Genomic DNA, 23,878 nt, shown 5'->3' on the forward strand with positions numbered 1-23,878 from the left:
ACTGATCTCAGGGAGACAGAACTGTGTGATTAACTGTTCTACTGAAATCAGTGGGTCTTAAAATGCTACACATTGGCTTAATAATTCCAACCATTATTAAAGGATATGAGAATTATGAAACAAATGTCCTATCAACAGCATTTAACATTAAACTATAAATGCTATGTCGTCCCTCATATGGTGGTTTAGGAAACCATATAGTTTTATTATTCCTGTAACATGGTTGTTGTGTCAATGAATATGTTTCTCAAGTCTGCATACAGAAGTAAATTAAAGACTAAAATGAAACCTAAACAAAGCATTCCTTATCTCACTATTTATATTTTTCAACATTATGTCATATCAGTTCTCTAAATGGACTGAACTTAAATTATGGATACATCTGGAATAATCCTTTATTCCAGAATAGTTGAGTGGGGATGCTGATTGACTGATGAACTACCTTGGAGAAGATCTGAACATCTTCTAGCATGTCATGATGGATCATGCCAGTGAGGGAGAGTTAGATGTAATGAAAAATTATATATTGATAAATAAAATTACTGTAAGGTTGTTTTCAAGTCAGATTTGACTCCTGGTGATTTGCATGATATGTAAGTGGTTTGCCCTTGCCTGTTTCCAGAATGTCTGTTGGCTTCTCATCCTAGCTTATAGCCCTGACGTTGCTGATAGTCCTCCATTCAAGCATTACAGTAACCAGGACCAACCCTGGTTAGGGCTGTCTACATCATTCAAGGCTGGTTGCCTCCTAGATGAGCATCACAGTGATATAATAAGGATAACAATAGCTTCCAAGGGCAGCACTGACAGATATATAGTAATCTTGAGCAATATATGATGCATTTTATTCCCTCCCCTGCCCCCTCTCTTTTTTCTGTTGCAGGACTTTTCATGGTATTGACACAAATGGATTAGTACAGAAAGCACTAAATGCTTCCAATGTACATGAAAATATAATTAATTATATTAATGAAGCCAATCAAATGTCTGCCTTGGCATTAAACACTACAGATCGAGTCAGTGATGTAAGTAATAGTATTAGGTATCTGGAATGTGCCCTCGAGATCAAGTAAAATCTGTATCCTGTGAAAATCCCCGCCTCGATCTGCAGTTATACCATTACAATCCCATCTTCAAGGACAGAAATTTGTAGGAATTTCACTAAAGCACCTGAAGGAAGGACAAGAAGCAATGGGTGGAAATTAATCAAGGAGAGAAGTGACCTAGAACTAAAGAGAAATTCCTTGACAGTTAGAACAATTAATCAATGGAACAACTTGCCTCCAGAAGTTGTGAATACTTCAACACTGGAAGCTTATAAAAAGAGATTGGACAACCATTTGTCTGAAATGGTTTGTGGTTTCCTGCCTGAGCTGGGGCTTGGACTAGAAAACTTCCAATATTTTTTCCAAATCTGTTATTTTGTTCTTATCTGGTAGGTTCTGAAGCAATGCAATCCTTCATGATATAATGCTTGTCCAGTGGGTCAGTTATGGTTTATTAGGAGTCATAAGCTGATGCTTCATATCTTATTTTTGGATTCTTGAATATTTGGGGGTGGGGGAGGGGAGATGTTGCTCTGTTCTTAATGGAGTTTGAACAAAAAACATTTCTCTAAGTCCAGGTTGTGCCTAGAGTCAGTAAACATGCAGTATAACTAGAAAGTATGTGGGTTATGTTATGATGCCCAACAGCAAATAAAATTCCTCTAAGTAGCAATTATCATTAATAGATTGCAAACCTTCCAGAGTTTGGTATAAGATTGGCAGCTATATAAATGTTTAATCAATCAGTCAAAGATCATGTACTCTGTATACAGCAAAAACACTCATAAAACATTGTTTTATGTCAATTTCTAAACACTTACAAACACTGCATAATCGCTGCATAGATTAGTAATTGTTTTGGGTTCGAGCCATATCTTTTATGAATAGAAATCTGGTCAAACCTTTTTTTTCCCTAGAACAGGGATGTATTTGTCACTAAGTGTTACCAATTTTCTTTCTGCTTCCTCCTTTCTCAAGGACAAAATCTGGAGGATTAAAGTACTTTATACAATAAAATGGAAGGAAACACTCAGGACTGCAGAATAAAGCAGTAATCTAGTGAAAAGCTACTGTATTTCAACTCTTCAAACAGAATGCATTTTCTATTTATGGAAAGACAAATCCAACATTGTGATGTTGTGAGCAAGATTCACTGGCTCTTTCCTAAATGTCAATATGAAATCCATTACAAACACTCAAGCATGTTTCATCCAACCCACTGGATGAAAGTGATTGCCTCATAAATACAAGATGCAACTAATTGTGCTTCCAGACAGATATCTTTTAATAGTACCAATCAAAAGATATCATGCAGCTGCTCCATCTTTTTCTCAAAAGATTATTTATGGATGAGATAAAAGTAGAAAAAGCAAATAGAACAACAAAGGATTATAAATGAAAGCCTTTATCTGAATTCCCCATAAATTCTATGACTGGGACAGGTTTATTATATATTAGTAGCCCCATCTGGAAACCCCAAATGTTTACTTTCATGATGTCTAATGTTCTCTCTCTCTCTCTCTCTCAAAAAAAAATATTATAGGCTGCTGTTGGAATTGACACTCAGATAACTTACCACAAAGACAAAAGTACAATGCTTCTTGGGGAAGCCAGAAAACAACAAGGAAATGCCAATGCTAGTAAATATAATCCTTCCTCTTGATTCATATGTCTTTCTTACCCTAGAAAAACTTTGTAATAGAGAGCACCCCAAAGAAGAAAAATGTTGATGTAGGCAATTTAAGCATGATCACCTACAGTGGGTTCTGCAATTTAAAATCTTGAATATTTCAAGCCCAACAAAGTCTGTTCTAATAAACATACATTACTTTATCTAAGCTGCATCTTTTTATTCTCTATAAATAACGCTAAGAAATATAAACTACCATCGGGCCAGATGAAAGATTTATAGTACATCTATAGTACTTCTGCAGCAGTAGCAAACAATGGGGCTTGCTGGAAGCACAATCAAATGCTTTCATATTTCTGATGTTTACTTTAAAAGCATGCAAACTATACTGTCCTTTTCAAAACAAAATTTTGAAAAACATTGTAGATTGTTTAACGAACAGCCAAGACCTGCTTTGGAGGTCACAAAAAAAAATGTATTATCTAAAACTTAGTATAGACCTTCAAATAAGTCCCAATGTTATAATGCAGTGATTAGAATCCTTTAGACTGATGTCTTTCAGATGCATTATTACTATAATTAGATAAATGCCTTTGCCACTCATTGCCGAAAGCTTTCTTATATTTTGTTTCTTCCACTTTGCAGATGTCTTTAATGTTGAAGAAACAGGCAGAGAGATTAATGAAACACTTGACAAGAAGAATGATGTTAAAGGCCGTTTCATGAAAGTCCTTAAAAAAATGCACACATCAGAGCAAGGTCAGGAAATAAATTGTACAAAATTGTCATCAAATTATTCTGATTAAAGAATAAATCTTCACAAGGGAACTTCTTAAGTGGTTTTGAGGTAGAAAGTAAATCTAATCTTACCTGGCTGGTACTCATTGACTGTTGAATTGACTTTTGGTTGTGCTTAAAAGGTGGTGTGAAAGAAGTCCTTCAGATTTCACATGTGTGTGCTAATAGCACCTCTCTATTATTCATTAAATAAAGCACCTCAATTTATTTCAGCTTTCCACAGAAGCCTGAAAATAAAAGACATCATTGCTTTAAAAATTACATGAGCTATAATTAATTGATTTCTTAAAATAGTGACATCATTTTTTTACAGGGAGTTGTGGAAACCAGAAGAAAAAACATGGGCCACTTGAATGAAAGAGAGGTTGTGTTCATTTAAGTTCCTAATTATACAGACAGACAGAAACTTTATTTCAGTCATTGACAAATAAAAATACATTCACTAAAGCAAAGTTGACCCTTAACATAAATGACAGTCGGCAATCATTTGTCAGCAAAGCTTTACATAATATAGCAGAATTTTGCTAACTTTGGAGAGATAGATGTAGCCTGATTGTCTAACAAGTAGTGCAAATAAAAATTATCAGTGCCCGAGAAATTTAGACAAAAAAGAATAATCAACTGGGGCAAATGGCCCTGTAGAACTGACAATACAATACAGACATGGGCTATTGTTTCCAAGGCGCCTGTCACAGGAGATGCTTCCAGCCAGTTTGAAGAGCATACTACCCTAATATATACTGTATATCCATCTAGAACATGGGTGTCAAACTTGCGGCATCACATTACCATCACGTGATCTGTTGCGACAATTTTTCCCTTCACAGAACTGGGATCGGTGTGGCCTATGGTATGACCCATCTGGCCTATGGGCTACCAGTTTGATACCCCTGATCTAGAATGTTCTTGCTATATACTACTAAAGTACTCACCTAGGATTAATGGCTACTTATTACATTTAAAGACTAATTGAAAGAGTTCTATCAAAGTATACAATAAATAGATTTACTATCATTTGTGCCTGCTATAGATTTACTATCACTCGTGCCTGCATCCAGTGACACATATCAATTCTTCAAAAAATCGATATTATGGTAAATCAGTTTCCTACAATTCACTGTAAATAAATTATTTACATATTTAGATTACAAATCTGTGTTTATTTAATGAGGAAGAGCACTAATTAATGGAAGTTACATGGTTTTATATTAAAAAAGACATGATCATTATTTCCTCATCATAGAACTTTATGTTTATAGATCACATGAAGCAGTTTGAGCAATTGCAAGCTATTGCTACTCAAGCTAAAGAAACAGCTGCAACCATAACCTCCACCACAGATCCAATGTCTGAGAATGTGACAAAATGGTCAAAAGATCTGCGCAACTTTAAACCTGAAAGAGCAGCTTATGAACGTGCCACAGTCACAACTAGGGATACAGGTAATATGAAGGGATGTGTAAATGAAATGTTCCTTGAAATGTACAGCATCCATTTTCTGTTTCAAGGATACTGATTTTGGATTGTGTAAAATTGAATTGCAAGAGTAATTGTCAAAGAAAGAGGGGAACATGGTATTGTAGTCAGAGTAAACATAGATCTTATGTCAAACCATTAGCCCAATTCATCAGCAATTATTGGTCAGGGACTGTGGTTGGTTTTGCTCAAGACCACGCTGTATGGATGCTCTGGCTTGACAGATCAGGTTCAGCCTCTGAGTTAGTGTGTCCCAATCCTTATTGTTACAAATTCTGTTTTATATAAAGTACCACAGAGCAAACAAAGAGTACAGTCACCATGTGCTTTACTGCTCAACTATATAACTATAACAGGAAACAGGAAAGTGTACTTAGAACAAAAGAGCATAGAGTATATATGATATATCCAAACTTGTAAAGTTGCCATCTATTGGCTGAATACTACTGTAGTTGTTACTAGAAATTCATTCCAACAATGAATTCCAACAATTATAATGGTTTGAGCTGAGATCCCCTATGTTTATCCCATATATAATAAAAATAAATATATCTCATAAATCACTCAATATCCCTCCTCCCTCTTTAACATTACAATAGTCCATTCAGACCCCTTTCAATCATCAAATTGATTAATCGACATTTCACCTTTTTCCCATTTTTCTGCAAAATATCCACAAAAGGTTGACAGCTTTTTATAAAAGTAGTTAGTGTTTTATCCTTGACCAAAGTGAGATTCCCTTAACTGTTTGAATTTTATATTTTAAAAAAGAGATGGCATTTGATAAAACTTTGACTGAGGTTAATTTAGCTATTCCACAAGTAACTAACATTATTCTGTACACCCTCAATTATAATGGGAAAAGTGATAATATTTGAACTGGATTTCTAAGATATACCATGGATTGTGGTTAAAGTAGTTAGTTTAGTATGGCTGTACAGAAAGTAGAAAAAACATATGTATATATATGTATCTGTGCCAGCAGATTCCTCCATTGCTTGGGTAGTGTATGCATCCTTTAAACAATTCAGTGGGTGGGCTGTGCATGGTTGGCTAATTTCCAGGAAAGTCAAGAGCTATTTATTTTTCACTGGGGATCTTGACATTTAAAAAGGGATGTTCTTAAAGCAAACAACATTTAATAGGCTAGAATTGTAAGATGTTTGAAAACAAAGCTTCCATGCTCTACCATAGGAGCTTTTTTTACCCAATTTATTTAAATAATCCACTAACTCGTATCTTTCTAAAAATGTACTATCGTAAAAGATAAAGAGATTGGTCCACACTGATCTTCTTAGATGCAAGCCTTTGGCTTCTAGGTGTTATTTGCTAATTAACCACTGTGCCATTGTTATGAATCAACATAACCTTTTAGCCTGTAATGCAGAAACCCAAGCAACTGTCTTGTTTTGTTTTGTACAACAGTGAGGAGTCTCACAGAACTTGTCCCACAGCTCCTAGATAAGCTGCGTATAGTAGAAGAGAAAAGAGCACCAAACAATGTGTCAGCCAGCATCCAGAGGGTCCGAGAACTCATTGCACAGACCAGGAGTGTGGCAAACAAGGTAAAGATGCTGCAAGTGAAATTGGGAGGGTTGGAGTCAGCAAGAGTAGAAACAAGGATCTTGGGAGGAAGTTAGACAAATACAAGTTGTCATTAGCAGCCCAGCAAGAGAAATGGGCTGCAAGCAATCCATTACTTGAGAAGAGAGAGAGAAAGAAATGTAGGGTTTAAACCTGGGGATGTGCAGGTTGTGAAGTTGTGTAGTCACGCCAAGATCTTGAGTTTCCATAGAGACTTTTCCAGCATCACTAGAGTTTCCTAGAGAGAGAGAGGTATTGCAGTATGGCCCTTCTGAAAACTGAGTCAGAGACTTTGATACAGTACTTATAGCAATCAGCCTAATGCTTTCCCTGAATAACTTTAGTTTCAGCTTTGATGTTAAATCATTTATTGCCAATGGGCATTAGCAAAAGGTTGACTATGAAGTTACTATCCTAGTCTAAGTGATAGAATGGCTGACATACTACTGTTCTAGAAGACCTGAAGTTCAACACAAATAGTGTACAAATCAATCTTTTGTATTTGATTTTTTTAATTAAAATCATTTCAAATCTGCACATGGAAATTTATATTTTACTTTAGTACTTATTTATTTGTTGATATAAGGATCTAAACATCCTATATGAAGTTCCAGAGAATCACAAAAGGATTTTGCTTGCTATAAATATAATGAATACCAGTAAATAAATGGATATTTTATTCATGAGAATAGCTTCAATTTTATTACCATTTTTCATAATGAATCTGTTTTCTCAATATGTATAGAAAATAAGGCCCTATTTTATTCACAGGGCAATTGGATCTATAGAATACTATTCTGGGCAACCCTGAATCTACCTCATCAATTGTATATTATATTTTAAAACAATTCATAATTTATTAATCTTTACAAATAATGTTAACATTCTGCTAATTAAATAGTGCATTAAAATAAATGTATTATAGTTTCTCATTTCTTCCCAAAAGGAGTCTTCCAAGATGTGTCTAATCTTTCACTTACATATTTCACCTTACAGGTTCAAGTGTCAATGACATTTGAAGGTCGTTCAGCAGTTGAAGTCAATCCTCAAGTGAATGTAGAAGACTTAAAGGCTTTCACATCTTTAAGTTTGTACATGAAATTTTCTGGAGAAAACCCACAGAGAAAAAAGCCTCAAGATCAATTCGTTCTGTATTTAGGAAGCAAAAATGTATGTTAACCTGCTAGATGTATGGTGATTTCATGTATATTACACTGAGGATTTTTTTTTCATCAAAATTAAAAAAAGGTGCCAATGAGTCAGACCCATCCCTCCAAATTTTACTGAAAAATGTCCACTGGCCTGTTCCCAACAATAATCTCTGGCTTTTTAATCCTGTCCATCCATCTTATCTGTTTTCATCTACTTCTTCTACTTCCCTCAGTCTTGCCAAACATTTTTGTAGATAACTCAGTCCATGGATAAGTAAACCCTTGATTTTTTAACAAAATACTATGAACAATATACCATCCACAGGTAAGCTTACCCTGAAAACTGTTCCTTTGTTTTAATTTCCAACTTGGTTTGTCCATGGGTAATGTGGTTAAAAATTTGAGGGCTGACTTATTTGCAGATGGGCTTATGTATGCTTGCATATAAACCCATCTCACAGATAAACCAAACCCAACTTTTGGGGTATATTTTAGGACCTAAAATTTTTGGCTTATCCACAAGTTTATACAGTAGTCATTTTTAGTCTACCATCTGCTTATATTTAATGGGCAAACTATGCTAGTTATTGCTTGTTCATCATCTATATTGGTCTCTTTGGTCAAGTAGCTTCCAGTTCCATAATCAAAAGAAGTCAGTCCACCTCCTTTTTCTTAGTGTCCAGGTCATATATTACTTTGGGGGGGTGGGGTTCACTCTTTCACCTTTATTTTTATACAAATAGACTTACACTTTATGGTTTTCTTTGTCATTATCTTCCTCTCTAAAATGAATATTTTTATTCTCCAGCATTATAATCATTTTCATATATTTTTGCAGTAGTATTCACAGGGCCCATGTCAAACAAAAAAATGGCAGTTCTGGCATCAAATTCAAGTATCAAATCAATTTGTTGCATGCAAATCAGAGAGAAGGTTTCTTTTTGTTCAATGTTTTATTTTTATTATACAAAATACAAAGAAGAGAATTAAAAATAGGAAATTAAGGGAAGGAAAGGGAACCGGGAAAGGAGGGTATGAGATACAAAGGGTAAGAGAAAATGAAAGAAAAGGGGCATTTCAAGAGGAAGTTTCAATTGCCATGCTACAACCACTATCTTTGTTTTTATTGTCAGTAATGATCGTACAAATCATCTTTATTTTGAGATGACCAAGTAGTCTTTTTTCCTTAAGTCATTTGCAGTATGTAATATGGTAATCTTCCATTTTGATTCCAGCTCTCAACTCTTCAATCATTTGGACACTACATTTGTTGTATTAACAAATATAAATTAAATAGATTTTGGAAAATATTCATCCTTTTCTCATTACATGTTCTAAACTATAATATTTCTCCAAATTGAGTTCTTAATAGTTTCTTGTGTATTGTAAAGGTTTCCCAAAAGACTAACCAGGTGTTCTGGCACACCAAATAACAATTGAGCAGTAAAGAATAACTTAATCAAAGTTAACAACTTAATCAAAATACCAACTCAGATTTTAAAAAACCCGATAATCAACAATCTAATCAAGGAACTATCAAGGAGAAACCCATATGCCCACCAACATTAACATGCCAAGCCAGTGGTGGGATTCAAAAATCCCAGCAATCAGTTTGCTGCCCAGTTGCTGGGCTGGGCATGGCCATGGTGGGCGTGGCCTATTGGAACTTCCGGGAGGGCCATTTTCACCTTCCCAAGGATCCAGAGGCTTCCCTCAGGAGGGCGAAAATGGCCTCCCCATCCAGAAGCCAGAAACAGGCCTATTTCTGGACCTCCAGAAGGCCCATTTTTCCTCCTCCCAGAGCCTCCATGAGGACCCTGCACTTACCTGCATCGAAAATAAGATGTGTGGAGACTAACCCTAACCCTAACCCTGGGAGGGGAGGGGCGGGAAGGACCAGCCAATCATTTCAAATACCAGTTCAATGAACCAGATGCAAATTTAATATCCGGTTCACTCAAACTGGTCCAAACCAGTAGAATCCCACTCCTGGGCCAAGCTTTTAAAGAAAACAAACCTCACTCTTTCTAGCAGTGAAAGTGTTATCTAATGAAATGTTTGCAAAAAATACCAAGCTCAAAGAGCACTAAGGACTCCACTTTGAAGCCTTAGAATCACATGAGCTCCAGAACAGGGGTCTTCAACCATGGCAACTTTAAGACTTGTGGACTTCAACTCCCAGAGTTGGTGGGTGGGCTGGTCGTTGAAGTCCACAAGTCTTAAAGTTGCCAAGGCTGGAGACTCCTGCTCCAGAACAGTATTTATGTGACCCTCTCAGGGTCCCTTTAATAACAACTCTTGGAAATGTATGAAAATGGCTGTAGGTACTCTAACATAGATTTTAATATAGCTTAGAAGTAAAAGAAAAGGCATATTTTCCACAAATCCATAGGGAAAAATACTGGGTTCATCTTTTTATTCCTTTCCTGCTCTTTTTATCCTTTTCCCTCCTTTTGATCCTGTACCCCAAATGAAAAAATAAGTGCAGTTCCTGACTACTAAAAGCTTACTTTGACAATACATTTCTCTGACAGTGACATATGTAACTTGATTAGATCAATATATTTTTGTCAAGGCTTTTCTGAGTTCAGCTTCCCTTTCTCTATACTAGATCATATTTTTCAAGGTGCTGTGTTAACCATTTCTCAGAACATTACAAAGCTAGAAACCAAGGTGACCTTGTATTCTCTAAGTTTTCCAACTCGAGGCAGAACTATGCTAAGCTAATTAGCTTTTTATTTCTCTTGAAACCTTCACAAGCATGTTTTGTTCATTTTTTTCTCTAGACAAAAAATTATGTGGGTCTTGCAATTAAGAATGGGAACCTGGTCTACATTTATAATTTGGGTGCTGGTGATGTGAATATACCTCTAGATTCTAAGCCAATCAGCTCTTGGCCTACACATTTCAATCTGATTAAAATAGAGAGGTAATGTGTTTACAACTGCTACTTTTGTGATGTATTCCATATATGATTGCATTAGAAAACCTCAAGGCAATGTAGACACTTGAGGAGACTGCTAATAGTGTTAATTGTACTTATCAACAACCTGGCAAAATAGCTATCCCTAATTATTGTAATTTGTATTCACTGCTGAATTATCATTGCTGCTTAATTATCCCTGTTGATTGCCTCAACAAAAGGAAGGAAAAATAATATTTTTCTTTAAAAACCCTACCGGTTTTTAAATGATCACTATATATGCTAAAAAGTTCTAAAAGGTAAATAAATAAATAGATAGGTAAATAGATAAATAACATGAGCAATGGAAGCATTCTTCCATTTTTTTTCCTTCAAAGTATTTCAAACTGTATCCCAAATAATCTCAAGATTTGATCTATCAAAATCATAGAGAGAGTTCATCATTGAGAATACTAATAATGTCAGGCAAAGCATTGTCCCTTGTTGACTGTCTCTTGAAAAACACAGATGCAGAAATTGTTAACCATTCAATCAAGCAATTGCAAGAGCTCCATTTTTGACTTTTGTTCTTCAATAGGATTGGCAAGCATGGCAAAGTGTTTTTGACAATCCCAAGCCTTACCAGCACAGCTGAGGAAAAGTTTATCAATAAAGGAGAGGCTCCAGGTGATGCTTCTCTTTTGGATCTGGATGCTAAAAATACTGTTTTCTATGTGGGAGGAGTGCCTCCAGATTTTAAGGTAAGAGCAATAATGGTTCAGTGCATTGTCTCTGTGAACGCTCAGTCTTTTTCAAGATTGAATTAAAGATGACACCTTTATTGTGAAACCTCTTGCAAAAAGGGAGGCAGCATTAAAAAAAAACCAATTATTTCATCCTAACATTTCCTAAGGGATAACATTACAGTTTAGAATTGATTTCAGTTTTGCACAGATTCATGTAATGATATAACCCCTTCTGATGTTTTTTACTGAAATAAAGAAATGTATAAATTACATTGCATTCATGTTGCATCCATGCCATACGCTAACAATCTGGACACAATCTTCTGTTGCTGATGATAACAGCATATACTGAAAGAGAAATGAAAAAGCAAGTATCTATTTTTTTTAATTCAGCTCTGTGCAAGCAGCCTAATATAGGTAATCCTTAACCTATAGTTATAAGTTTAGTGATCATTCAAAGCTATAAAAGCACTGAAAAAGTGACTTACAAATGGTCCTCACACCTACAACCATCGTAGTATCCCCATGGTCATGTAATCAAAATTCAGGCACTTGGCATCCAGCATATATTTACAGTAGTTGCAGTGTCCCAATGTCACGTGATTGGCTTTTGTGACCTTCCCTACCAGCTTCCAACAAGCAGAGACAAAGGGAGAAATGGAATCTGCTCAATGACTACATGATTCACTTCACAACTGCAATGATTCACTTTAAAATTGGGCACAACTCACTTACTGACCATTTTGCAATGGAAATTCTGGCCCCATAAGTCAAGGACTATCTGTAATCCCCAAGATTGAAGCCAGAGCCAGAGTGGTGCAGTGGTTAAGATTTTGGCCTAGGACCAAGTTCAACTTCTCTCTCAAATATAGACCACACTGGATGACAGGGGGTAATTTTTCCCTTTCAATCTCATCATATTTTGTTATAAATAAAAATAAGGAAAATCTGCCATTTATTCTGCTTTGAATCTGCTCAGGAAAGTGGTATATAATACTAATATTTATAATACAATAATAATAATAGGTAATTGTTCAAGGTTGATAACAGCCATGTGGATTCCACAAGAAAAACTTCATCTTGATGTATTGAAAAATGCTCAGGGAGTGTAAGAAGGGGGATAAAAATGATTTTGTGTGTGTGTGTGTATTTTAGTATTTATTTGATTTGTCAATCTCTTACAAGATACAGGTGTAAGAATGAATATAGTTTTGAATACATGAGATAGATACATATAAGAAAAATAAAAAACAATAGGACAGGGACGGTAGGCACGATTGGTGCACTTATGCACGCTCCCTGCAGGCCTCTTAGGAAGGGGGTGAGGTCAATAGTAGACAGTCTAAGGTTAAAGTTTTCGGGGTTGGGGGAAGAAACCAGAGTCAGGGAGAATATTCCAAACATTGACCACTCTGTTGCTGAAGTCGTATATTCTGCAGTCAAGTTTGATGTGGTTAACCTTGAGTTTGTATCTATTTGTGTGCTCTTGTATTGTTATGATTGAAGCTGAAGTGTTCATTTGCAGGTAGGACATTGCAATGTATGATTTTATATACTATATTTAGATCGGACCGGACGCAGCATAGTTCTAGATTTTCTAGGTCTAGAGTTTCCAGTCTGATGGCATAAGGTATTCTGCAATGAGTAGAGGAGTGGAGGACTCTTCTTGCGAAAAATTTCTGGACTTTTTCAATTGTGTTAATATCATACATAATATGGGTTCCAGACTGATGAACTGTATTCAACTATAGGTCTAGCAAATGTTTTGTATGCTCTAGTTAGTAGTGTGATATTATCAGAGAAGAAACCATGTAGGATTAGATTAACAACTCTTAAGGCCTTTTTGGCTATGTAGTATACAGTGGGCTCTAGCACTTAGATCATTTGAGATGAGTAATCCAAGGTCCTTGATAAAGTTTGGATCCTCAACAAGGTCTTGACTATTTAGCTTGTATTTTATTTTCTGTTTTTTTCTGCCAATATGTAAGACAGAGCATTTATTTGTTGAGATTTGAAATTGCCATTTGATTGACCATTCTGATACATAGTCAAGGTCTTTTTGGAGGGTAGTAGTATTATCTGTGATGTTGAATAGCTTTACATCATCAGTGAAGAGAACACAGTTGCTCTTAATATGATCACAGAGGTCATTTATGTAGAATATGAAGAGAGTTGGTCCTAAAACATTGCCTTGGGGGACACCACTGTTGACAGGTACAGAATTTGATAGGATGCTCCCAATTTTGACCATTTGTTGTCCATTTGTTTGACAGGAATGTTTCTATCCAGTTATGTAGGTGTCCAGAGATACCATAAGATTTTAGTTTTAGTAGTAGTTTGTCGTGTACCACTGAATCAAAGGCTTTACAGAAATCTATGTGGATTGCATCTGTTGCTTTGCCCTAATCGAGTTGTGTAGTCCATATGTTTTTGCAGCGTAAGACTTGCAGATTACAGGATAGATTTTTTCTGAAACCAAATTGTTTATCAGAGTGTAGCTTGGTTGTCTCTAAGTGGAGGATAATGGATTGGGTAATAATTGATTCCATGACTTTACAGGTGACGCAGCATAAGGAGATTGGTCTGTAATTTTCAACTAGGCTGGGGTCTCCCCTTTTTGAAGATGGGGATGACCGTGGCTTGTGACCATATTTTTGGCAAGGAGCTGGTCCTGAAAGATTTTTCAAAGATTATGCTTAGGTGTTCAGCTATAGCAGTGGATAGCTTTTTTAAGAAGTAGGCACATATTCCGTCCAGTCCAATAGATAGAGATGGTTTTAGATTGTGCAGTGCTTTTTCAACAATGTCTTCTGTAAAATTGATATGTATTAGATCATTGTAGTTGTCTGTGATTCAACTAGGAAATACTGGGCTTGATCCATTGCTGTTTACAAATACTGAGCCAAAGAATGTGTTAAAGAGGTTGGCTTTGATGGTGTCATTGTTGCAGTCTTTGTCATTAGGTCCTTTCAGGGGTGGGATGGACCTTGAGTCTTTTAGTTTGTTGTTTACAAAATTGTAGAGAGCATGGGTGGAATTTGTGCGTAGAAGGTTTTCCTCTTGTTTAATGTGATAATAAGCCCATTCAGTTTATATCTGGTGGCATAGATTTTTGTATCGGCTTTTGAAGTTGGCAATGTGACCGGATTTGCTTTTTCGCCAAAATGATCTCTTTTTGGATTGAAGCTTCCTTATTGTTATGGGTAATCTGTTTTTCCTGGTTTTGGGAGTTGTTATTGGTACATATAGTTTATGGCTCTTTTGATTTCTAGTAAGAATATGTTATAATGGTCTTCAACAGTATTGCATCCAGTGAATAGAAATTGCCAATCAAGGGAAGAGCGATTGTTGATTATAAGATCATAGTTGCCTTATTTGAAGTTATAATTGGGTATTTTGTCATTGTGATGATTTTTGTGTGGACATATGTTGAGACAAAAGTCAATCATGTTGTGGTCACTGTTGGAAAAGGGTTCTTTAATTTGTATTGCATAAATTGAATTCAAACTATTGCAGAAGATGAGACTGAGGCAGTTGTTAAGCCTAGTATTGTTGGTTACTAGTTGTTCCAGTCCCAGATTTGTTACAGCATTGTAGAAGGTTGCATGTATGTTGTACATTCGTTTGTACATTCAGTTGTACATTCGTTTAGGGTCCAGTTAATATGAGGTAGATTGAAGTCAGCAAGAAAGATAAAAGTGTGGGGGCAGGATGCTGCCCATGTTAGTAGTGTATTTAGCTTGTTTACATATTCGATGTCATAATCAGGGGCTCTGTAACATAGTAAGAACCAAAATGTGATATTTAAGGTCACTTCACAGATAATGGTCTCAGGAAGAGCAAGCTCTTGGGTAACTTGGATGTTATTTAGATGTAACTTTTTATAGAAGATAGCAACACCACCTCCTCTACGGATTTCACAATCTGATCGGTAAACATGACAGTCCCTTATTGAGGTAATGGAGTCAGGGAGAGATGTGTTGAGCCATGTTTCACAGACAAATATGATGTTGAATTTAGCCATATTTAGTAAGAGGAGAAATTCAGGTATTTTATTTACAAGGCTTCTTGCATTGAGTAGCTTGCATTTAAGGCCAGTTGTAGTTTGAATTGAGATAGTTGGGGGCATGCGTGCCTAATCTTGGGTGATGGTGGATTGGTTGAAGAAGGTTTGGATGCTGAGTTGTGGGTTGTGTGACTTTCTTTTGAAACAGTCTGCACAGTAATCAATGTACAAGTCCTCCTCTCCATTGTCTAGACGACTTTTGAGTTTTGTGCATAGTATATCGGAGCAGGCACATTGCTGTAAGGTTAGGTCAGTATGACATCGGAGGTTTTTATGGTTGGTGTTGTTTTTGGCAAGTGAATTTATAGTATAAATGGATTTATGTTTGCTTAATTCATTTTTGCAAATGACGCTGCAGAAGCGTGGGGCCACAGAGCCATCTCTGTTTTTGAGCTCTCAGCCAATGCGAGAAATGTCAAGTATTTCATCAGGGGAGATAGTTGATGCTTGATAGTCACTGATGATGTTGTGGACAATTGTGATATCATCATTGTTATTAATGTCTTCTAGACCAAATAAGATGGCGTTAGGATGCTTTCGTTCGCACTCGACAGCTTCTCTGACGAGGATTTGGATATCATTATTTGTTGGATTTATGTTTTTTTGTGGATTAGGTTGCAGTTGTTGGTTTGTAGCTATTGGATGTTCAGGTTTTTGTGTTGTGTCTTCTTTTTTTTTTCAAGGTTAGTTAATCTTTCATTTAAAGTGTCCAGGGATGCTACTGTGGTTTCAAGGGATGATATTCGCGTTTCTATAGAGTCAACTCTTTCAAACAGGGCTATATGTTTGTTCAGTTTGGGTTTTCATGGTGGGCAGAAAAATGGAAATGCATAATTGGATGTTTTTAGGAATTGAGTCATTTGCTTGGGTAATTCCAGGCAGTCATGATGAGCGTATTTTTCACATAGAGAACATTTGATGGAATTTTCATTAACCTTTAGAGTTACAGAGCATATAAAGCATGTGCAGGAGTCTTGTGGTTCATTGGTGGGGATTTTTTTTTTTTAGGTTGTGGTTTGGTATTGGATTTTTTTACTGGCATGGTGAGTTTGTTGAGGTAGTACATTGATTAAATTACTCAATAAAACAATTTTGGGTAATCAATATAGCCAATATCATACCAATTAATCAATTACAATAATCTCCCTAGTCAAGTAATTATGCTAAGCAACAATCAGCCTAATTAATTAATTACACTAATTGTTAAATACACTGTTCAATTAAATTCACTGAATCACTAATTTTACTAATCAATTAAATTACATTAAGCCTGATTTTTTTAATATTAATCAGTACACACTGTCTCCATTAAACACTCTAATCACACTGATCAATTAAACAATCAATCAATTAAACAATAGATAAATTAATTATTTTTAGAAATTGGTTATCTAATCATTGATATAGGTATTGAGGTAGAATTAGAAAAATGTGTGTGTGTGTGATGTGTGTGTGTGCATATCATTGGTGGGATTCAAATATTTTTACTACTGGTTCTGTGGGCGTGGCTTGGTGGGCATGGCAGGGGTAGGGTACTGTAAAATTTCCAGTCAGAGGTGGTATTTGCTGGTTCTCTGAACTACTCAAAATTTCCACTACTGGTTCTCCAGAACTGGTCAGAACCTGCTGAATACCACCTCTGGTGTATATTATATATGTGCACTTATATATGTATATGTATGTATGATAGATAGATATGCTATCTCACACACATGCACACACACAAAACATGTGTATTTGTGATAGAGTTGAAAGGGCACTAAATCAATGTTGCAAGTAATGAGGAAATGATCAGTAACTAAGAGCAAAAACAATAGGCCTTATCAGTTTAGTCTACATATGAATGGATTGAGTTTAAATAATTCAACAAGCAGAAGGAGAAGTTGCAAAATATGCTTTTGCTCACTAAACTAAAGAATAAACCTGTGAGGCTTATGAGATTAATCTGAATTATGTGTATACTCTCTTTAAAGGTCCCTCCAAGTTTGGACTTGCCTGGCTTTATTGGATGCTTGGAACTTGCCACGCTGAATGATGATGTCATTAGTCTGTATAATTTCAAAAACATCTATAATGTTACCAAACCAATACCTTGTATCAGGTAAGTTGATCCATCTTGGGTAGCCTGAACAAATCAATCCCTCAATCAATCAATAAAAGTACTTTTACCTTGGGTATAATCATTTCCAAAAATAAGACTTATCAAGTGGCCAGACAGATCCAGAGTGTTTTATGATTTTGGAGTCCCCAAAGTATCTGGACACAGGAGATCATACTGATACTCCATGTTTTTGAACTTCCAGCAGCTATGATCTCAACCATGCAGTAATGCATCCAAAATACTGGCTGATCTCTACCATGCAATCAAAAGCCATTTCACAGTTAACAAATATTAATTCAACAAAAGGTAGATGTTTGCCCCAACAATCAAAACTAATATATGCTCTGCTTTGGTGAGCAGGGCTATACAATGTTTAATTCTTAACCAATAACTTCAAACATTTCAGATGTAAATATAGTGGGGTGAAAAGAAAGTGAGAGGCTGCACAGGTGCATAAAGTACAGGTGTGTGAGACAGGCTGCATTGATGGCCAAGCTTAGGAGATCAAGAGAACTTTCCATGTGAGACAACATGCTCATTGGTCTGATTGTTTACCGCTTTCCTCAAAATTCTGATTGGCTTATATCTTACCTAGGCTCACATAACTCCTGACCAATACATTTAGATTTTATGGGAATGGGATCATCTTTGTTTTAATTTCTAAGACATTGCTGTTTTATTCAAAAGGCACCCATTGATAATTCTTTCCATTAGTTTGTACACATCCCTTTCAGTTCGGCATGTTTAAGATCTATCAAAAATTATGTTAACCTTTTTTAGGCTTTTCCAAAGTCAAAAGTATTTAATACAAAATGAATGAAAATAAGATCCTAGAGTGAAAACCAAAATGGCACTCTCTTTCTATTTTATCATACCCAAAGTGGTAAATAGTTTATGACATGCCCTGGGGCTATTCAATTCTGCCCCCCAATAGGAAAAGAGAAAATGACCTGGGTCATTTGTCTCAGGCTCTCTTAACAGCAGGACTAATCCTGCCTTTCCAGTAAACATTTCAGAAGTATATCTCCTAAACCATACAGTGAATGCCAGACTAGATAATCAATTGCCATTCAGATCAATTATGTCAGTTTGTTCCATCTGAATCTGGTTTTTATCTTAGGTCTCCAGAGTGTAGGAGAGGAGTGTCAAACTGGATTTCTTTGAGGGCTGGATCAGCATTGTAGTTCTCTGCGGGCTGGCGGTGGCGGGGGGGGCAGGACCAATGCCTCCTGCAGCACCATGCCGGCCAAAATGGGGCACGGAGGGTCCATGTACAGCCCCTATGCACCTCATTTATTACCTCCATGGCCTCCTATAGCATTCTGCTGGCTGAAAATGGGCCATGAAGCCCATTTTTTGTCCTTTCTGGGGGGGGGGCTGTTTTTGGCCCATTTTCGGCTGGCAGAGTAATGCAGGAGGCCATGGAGGGTGAAAACGAGGCACAGAGGGCCACATGCAGATCATTTTAGCCGCCAGAGGCACTGCAGGTATTTGATATTTCCAGGCCGGCCCCATGGGCCGGATTTAAGCATCCCATTGGGCCTTGAGTTTGACACCCCTCATGTAGAATATAGTCCAGTTTCCTAATATTTCTTTATGTCTTTTTTTCCTTCATGTTAGAGATAAACTGGCGTTTACCCAGAGCCGAGTTGTAAACTACTTCTTTGATGGCTCAGGTTATGCTTTGGCAAAGAATATTGAGAGCAGAGGGAAGTTTGGTCTTGTGACTCGTTTTGATATAGAAATTCGAACACCAAGTGATAATGGTCTTCTCCTTCTGATGGTTAATGGAGTAAGTAAAAAGGGGGGGAAATTACACATTTTATGAGTTCTTATCTTGTTGATTTATATCTGTTTAGATATAGCAAGAAGTAAATTATTTAAATTCTGTTTCTGAGGAAGATCCAACTGATTATTTGAAGTTATTTGGATATTATTTTCATATCATTTTATACTGCTTTAGATTATTCCTTGAATTTGAATGTTGCCTGTTGATTGTAAATTGCTTCAAGGACTATCATAATGGGAAGCAGAATGGTTATTAATTAGTCTTAATAGATTTATCAGCTGAGAAAGAGTATAAAATATACATTTTTAATCTCTAAAAAATCCAATCTTTTCTGAAAAATCTAATTTTGGGGTTATGCAGAGTATGTTTTTCAGCCTGGAGATGCAAAATGGATACCTGTATCTGCAGTATGATTTCGGCTTCAGTAATGGCCCTGTGATTCTAGAAGATAATATGAAGAAGGCTCTGATTAATGATGCAAAGTTCCATGAGGTGAATTGCCTAATTATCTTCATTTCTGTCTAGCTTGTCTAACCAGCAACAAAACAAGCAGATTCCCCTAGAATTAATATGCCTATTAATAGTGCCTATTAAGGGCAGTAGGCATATAAAAGGTGAATATCAGGGTAAATCATCAACCAGTGTTAGCTTGAAGTGTCAACACGTATAATTTTCCCAAAACAAAGTGAAAGAACGAATACTTGTTAATAAAAAACAACAACAATTGAATAAAGGTTCCAAAAAGGGTTTCTTTTCCCTTTTCAATTCAAATGATTAACCACCAATAATAACTTTTGAACTTTAGAAAGAAAAGGACTCAGTATAGAAGAGGAAGCAAAGTAAAGAGTTCTCAGAATTAATTTGTAGAGTGATCTTGACTCCAAACAACGAATGCTATCTGTCCGACAGGCAGAGTCACCTTAGAGATGCAAAGCAAGGCATATACATTTAATAAATAAATAAATACTATAACAAACTGTTAGGAATAAAGCTGGAAAGGCAGCAACCATCAAGGGAAACTTTATACAGTATCAGGATTTATCACCTTTAGCTGTTGTCCCACTCCCATCCCCAACCTTGACATGTCTGTTGCCTTGGATGTTGGGAGGAAGAAGGCTTTGGTATAAGCACTAAAGTGTATGTGTATTTATTTATTTATATCCTACCTTTATTATTTTTAAAAAGATATTGTACATATATGCATATGTACACAAAGCCATACATTGATTGCTGTGAATTGCAGCAGACAGATCTTCTAATGTAAACGGCTTCAATCTTTTTTTTTCCCCCTTTGGTTGAATTGAACCTGACTCTCCCTGACTCGGTTTTCTTGGAAAAGTTTTCAGAAATGATTTGCCACTGTCTCTTCTCTAGGATGGAGAGAGTGACAGGCCCAAGGTTACCCAAATGGCTTTGTGCCTAAGATAGGATTCTTTTAAAATTGCATTTTTTTTTCCTGATTATATCATCAGGACTACATTGAGCCCACAGCAACTTTTCTTCTATGCATTTCTGCTGGGAAAACATCAGCAGCATGACCAGCAAAGTCTGGAATTCTGTAATCTTCTAGGACCAAACACCTGAAATTATAATTTACTAGGCCAAGAAAATTAAGGTGCCTAAATCACAAACTTTCAAAATACTGCGAAGAAAGAACAGGGAAGGAAGATTGTTTAGTCTGCAGATCATCCTCCACCTACTACAACTGTTAAATCTATCCTTTGTTCAGCTTGATGCAAAATACAGGGAATGCTTTTCCTGAGACCATTATCTGTGAACTGACCTTAAATATCACATTTTGGTTCTTACTATGTTACAGAGCCCCTGATTATGATATCAAACATGTAAACAAGTTAAATATACTGCTAACATGGGCAACATCCTGCCCACACGCTTTTATCTTTCTTGGTGACTTCAATCTACCTCATATTAACTGGACCCTAAACGAATGTACAACTGAACCCATACATGCAACCCTCTACAATGCTGTAACAAATCTGGGACTGGAACAGCTAGTAACCAACAATACTAGGCTTAACAACTGCCTCAATCTCATCTTCTGCAATAGTTTGAATTCAATTTATGGAATACAAATTAAAGAACCCTTTTCCAACAGTGACCACAACATGATTGACTTTTGTCTCAACATACATCCACACAAAAATCATCACAATGACAAAATACCCAATTATAACTTCAAAAAAGGCAACTATGATCTTATAATCAACAATCTCTCTTCCCTTGATTGGCAATTTCTATTCACTGAATGCAATACTGTTGAAGACCATTATAACATATTCTTACTAGAAATCAAAAGAGCCATCAAACTATATGTACCAATAACAACTCCCAAAACCAGGAAAAACAGATTACCCATAACAATAAAGAAGCTTCAGTCCAAAAAGAGATCATTTTGGCGAAAAAGCAAATCAGGTCACATTGCCAACTTCAAAAGCCGATACAAAAATCTATGCCACCAGATATAAACTGAATGGGCTTATTATCACATTAAACAAGAGGAAAACCTTCTACGCACAAATTCCACCCGTGCTCTCTACCATTTTGTAAACAACAAACTAAAAGACTCAAGGTCCATCCCACCCCTGAAAGGACCTAATGGCAAAGACTGCAACAACGACACTATCAAAGCCAACCTCTTTAACACATTCTTTGGCTCAGTATTTGTAAACAGCAATGGATCATGCCCAGTATTTCCTAGTTGAACCACAGACTACTACTAATACATATCGATTTTACAGAAGACAGTGTTGAAAAAGCACTACGCAATCTAAAACCATCTCTATGTATTGGACCAGACAGAATATGTGCCTACTTCTTAAAAAAGCTATCCACTGCCATAGTCGAACCTCTAAGCATAATCTTTGAAAAATCTTTCAGGACCAGCTCTTTGCCAAAAATATGGTCAAAAGCCACGGTCATCCCCATCTTCAAAAAGGGGAGACCCCAGAAAACCTGCATTGGAGGTAATTAAATGCTGAAGGGATAAGGATTTCTGAACATTTAAAAAAAACCTTTTTTGCTGTGAGTGGGAAGGGAGAGGAAGAAAAATTGGAGCAGAATTTGAAAATAAGGAGAAGATTGCCTAGAATTTCAAAGAGTTATTAAACATTAATAAGACTTTTAAAAGATATATTTTAAATGGAACTTTGTGACTAAATACTAACCCCAGAAAGAGAAAGTGAAGAAGGAGAAAGTACTTAAAAGAAACAGCTTATTTGGATTGCTTGGTGATTTTGGAACTCCTGAGAACTATCTTTGATTAAAAGCACTTGGGTGGTTGTTTGGAAAAACTTTTTCTCTCCATAATGGCATCACTTGTGGATGGATTGAAACTTGAATATCAAAAATATAAAAAAGAAGAACAAGAAGGGAAGGATTCTCTTGGCACTCTTTTTCAATTTTTAGAAATGGCGGTTTGTACTTATGAAAAGCTGACTGCGCAACAGGATGACTGGGATAAAGAAGAAGCCATTTTTGATGAACAAGTGACTTTAGTTGGGGAAGGAAAGGAGAAAGAGGAAAAGGAAAAGGGGACTTTAAGATCTGGAAAAACAACCAAAAAAGAGAAGAATAAGGTGAAAAGTGGATACTATGTTAGAAAACAACAGCAAGGAGGAAAGCAGAAGAACAAAAGGGAGGTGGAGAGACAAGGGGGTAAAGAGGGCAAGGAGAAGAATAAGCAAGGGAGAAAGGAAGGGATGAGAAGCCTCAATGGTGGGGAGCAAGATGCAAAGAAACAAAAGTCTTTTAGAGGTAATGGGTAAACTTTATTGAAAAAGGGATTCTGGAAAGGTACATAAGATTGTATTTTTATGTTTGTACTTAGAAATAATCTTAGAAAATTGGAAACAATATGTAATTTAAAATGTGATAAAATATTTAGTGTAACTTAGTGAAATTTTTGTCAAGAAAAAGAAAGCAATGAAATAAATAGGAGAATTGGAGTAGGAGAAGGGGGAACATTTCAACGAAACAATGATTTAAAATATGTGATGTGGGGGGGAAATAACTATGGAAAGCTTAGTGTTCCCATAAAGGCATGATATTTAATTGAAATGGGTAAAGTGTTTAAGATATAAATGAATATTAATATTAATGATTAGATTGTGTTATCCCAGTGAATTTTTTTGTGAAGAAAAAGAAGGCAATGAACTAAATGAGAGATTTGAAGTAGGAGAAGGAGGAACATTCTAATGAAATGATGATTTAAAATATGTGATGTGGGGGGGAAATAACTATGGAAAATAGGTGTTCCCATAAAAGTATGATATTTAACTGAAAAGTAATGTGTTAAGTGTTTAAGATATAAATGAATATTAATATTAACGAATAGATTTGTATTGGCATTGATAATATTGTATAATTTTAGAATGTACCAAACAGAATCCCAATGTAAGCTATGTATTTTATATTAAGTATTATAAATGTAGGGGAAAGAGATAAAGGCATCATACTCCAATTAGTATACAGGAGAAGTTTAGTTTAAAAAAGAAAGATAAATGGATAGCTGGAAACAGAACAGACAAAGAATAATAAATATTATGATTTGAATTGAGATGAGATAAATA

General features: G+C 36.0%; 1 protein-coding gene across 1 annotated transcript in view; it reads left to right on the top strand.

The window, feature by feature from the left end:
* The window catches only part of LAMA4 (laminin subunit alpha 4), a 109,955-nt gene that overhangs the window by 64,356 nt on the left and 21,721 nt on the right, over window positions 1-23,878 (top strand). The window contains exons 14-24 of the mRNA XM_087912821.1: window positions 884-1,025; window positions 2,590-2,686; window positions 3,322-3,435; window positions 4,734-4,916; window positions 6,376-6,515; window positions 7,531-7,704; window positions 10,472-10,614; window positions 11,186-11,348; window positions 17,373-17,500; window positions 19,121-19,292; window positions 19,650-19,781. Of these exons, the coding sequence (XP_087768947.1) occupies window positions 884-1,025; window positions 2,590-2,686; window positions 3,322-3,435; window positions 4,734-4,916; window positions 6,376-6,515; window positions 7,531-7,704; window positions 10,472-10,614; window positions 11,186-11,348; window positions 17,373-17,500; window positions 19,121-19,292; window positions 19,650-19,781 (1,588 nt within the window). The remainder of the gene's footprint in view (window positions 1-883; window positions 1,026-2,589; window positions 2,687-3,321; window positions 3,436-4,733; window positions 4,917-6,375; window positions 6,516-7,530; window positions 7,705-10,471; window positions 10,615-11,185; window positions 11,349-17,372; window positions 17,501-19,120; window positions 19,293-19,649; window positions 19,782-23,878) is intronic.

The sequence above is a fragment of the Pseudonaja textilis genome, chromosome 1, assembly GCF_049901715.1.
Source record: "Pseudonaja textilis isolate UNSWEBS1 chromosome 1, rPseTex1.2, whole genome shotgun sequence".
In the NCBI taxonomy this organism is placed as follows: Eukaryota; Metazoa; Chordata; class Lepidosauria; order Squamata; family Elapidae; genus Pseudonaja; species Pseudonaja textilis.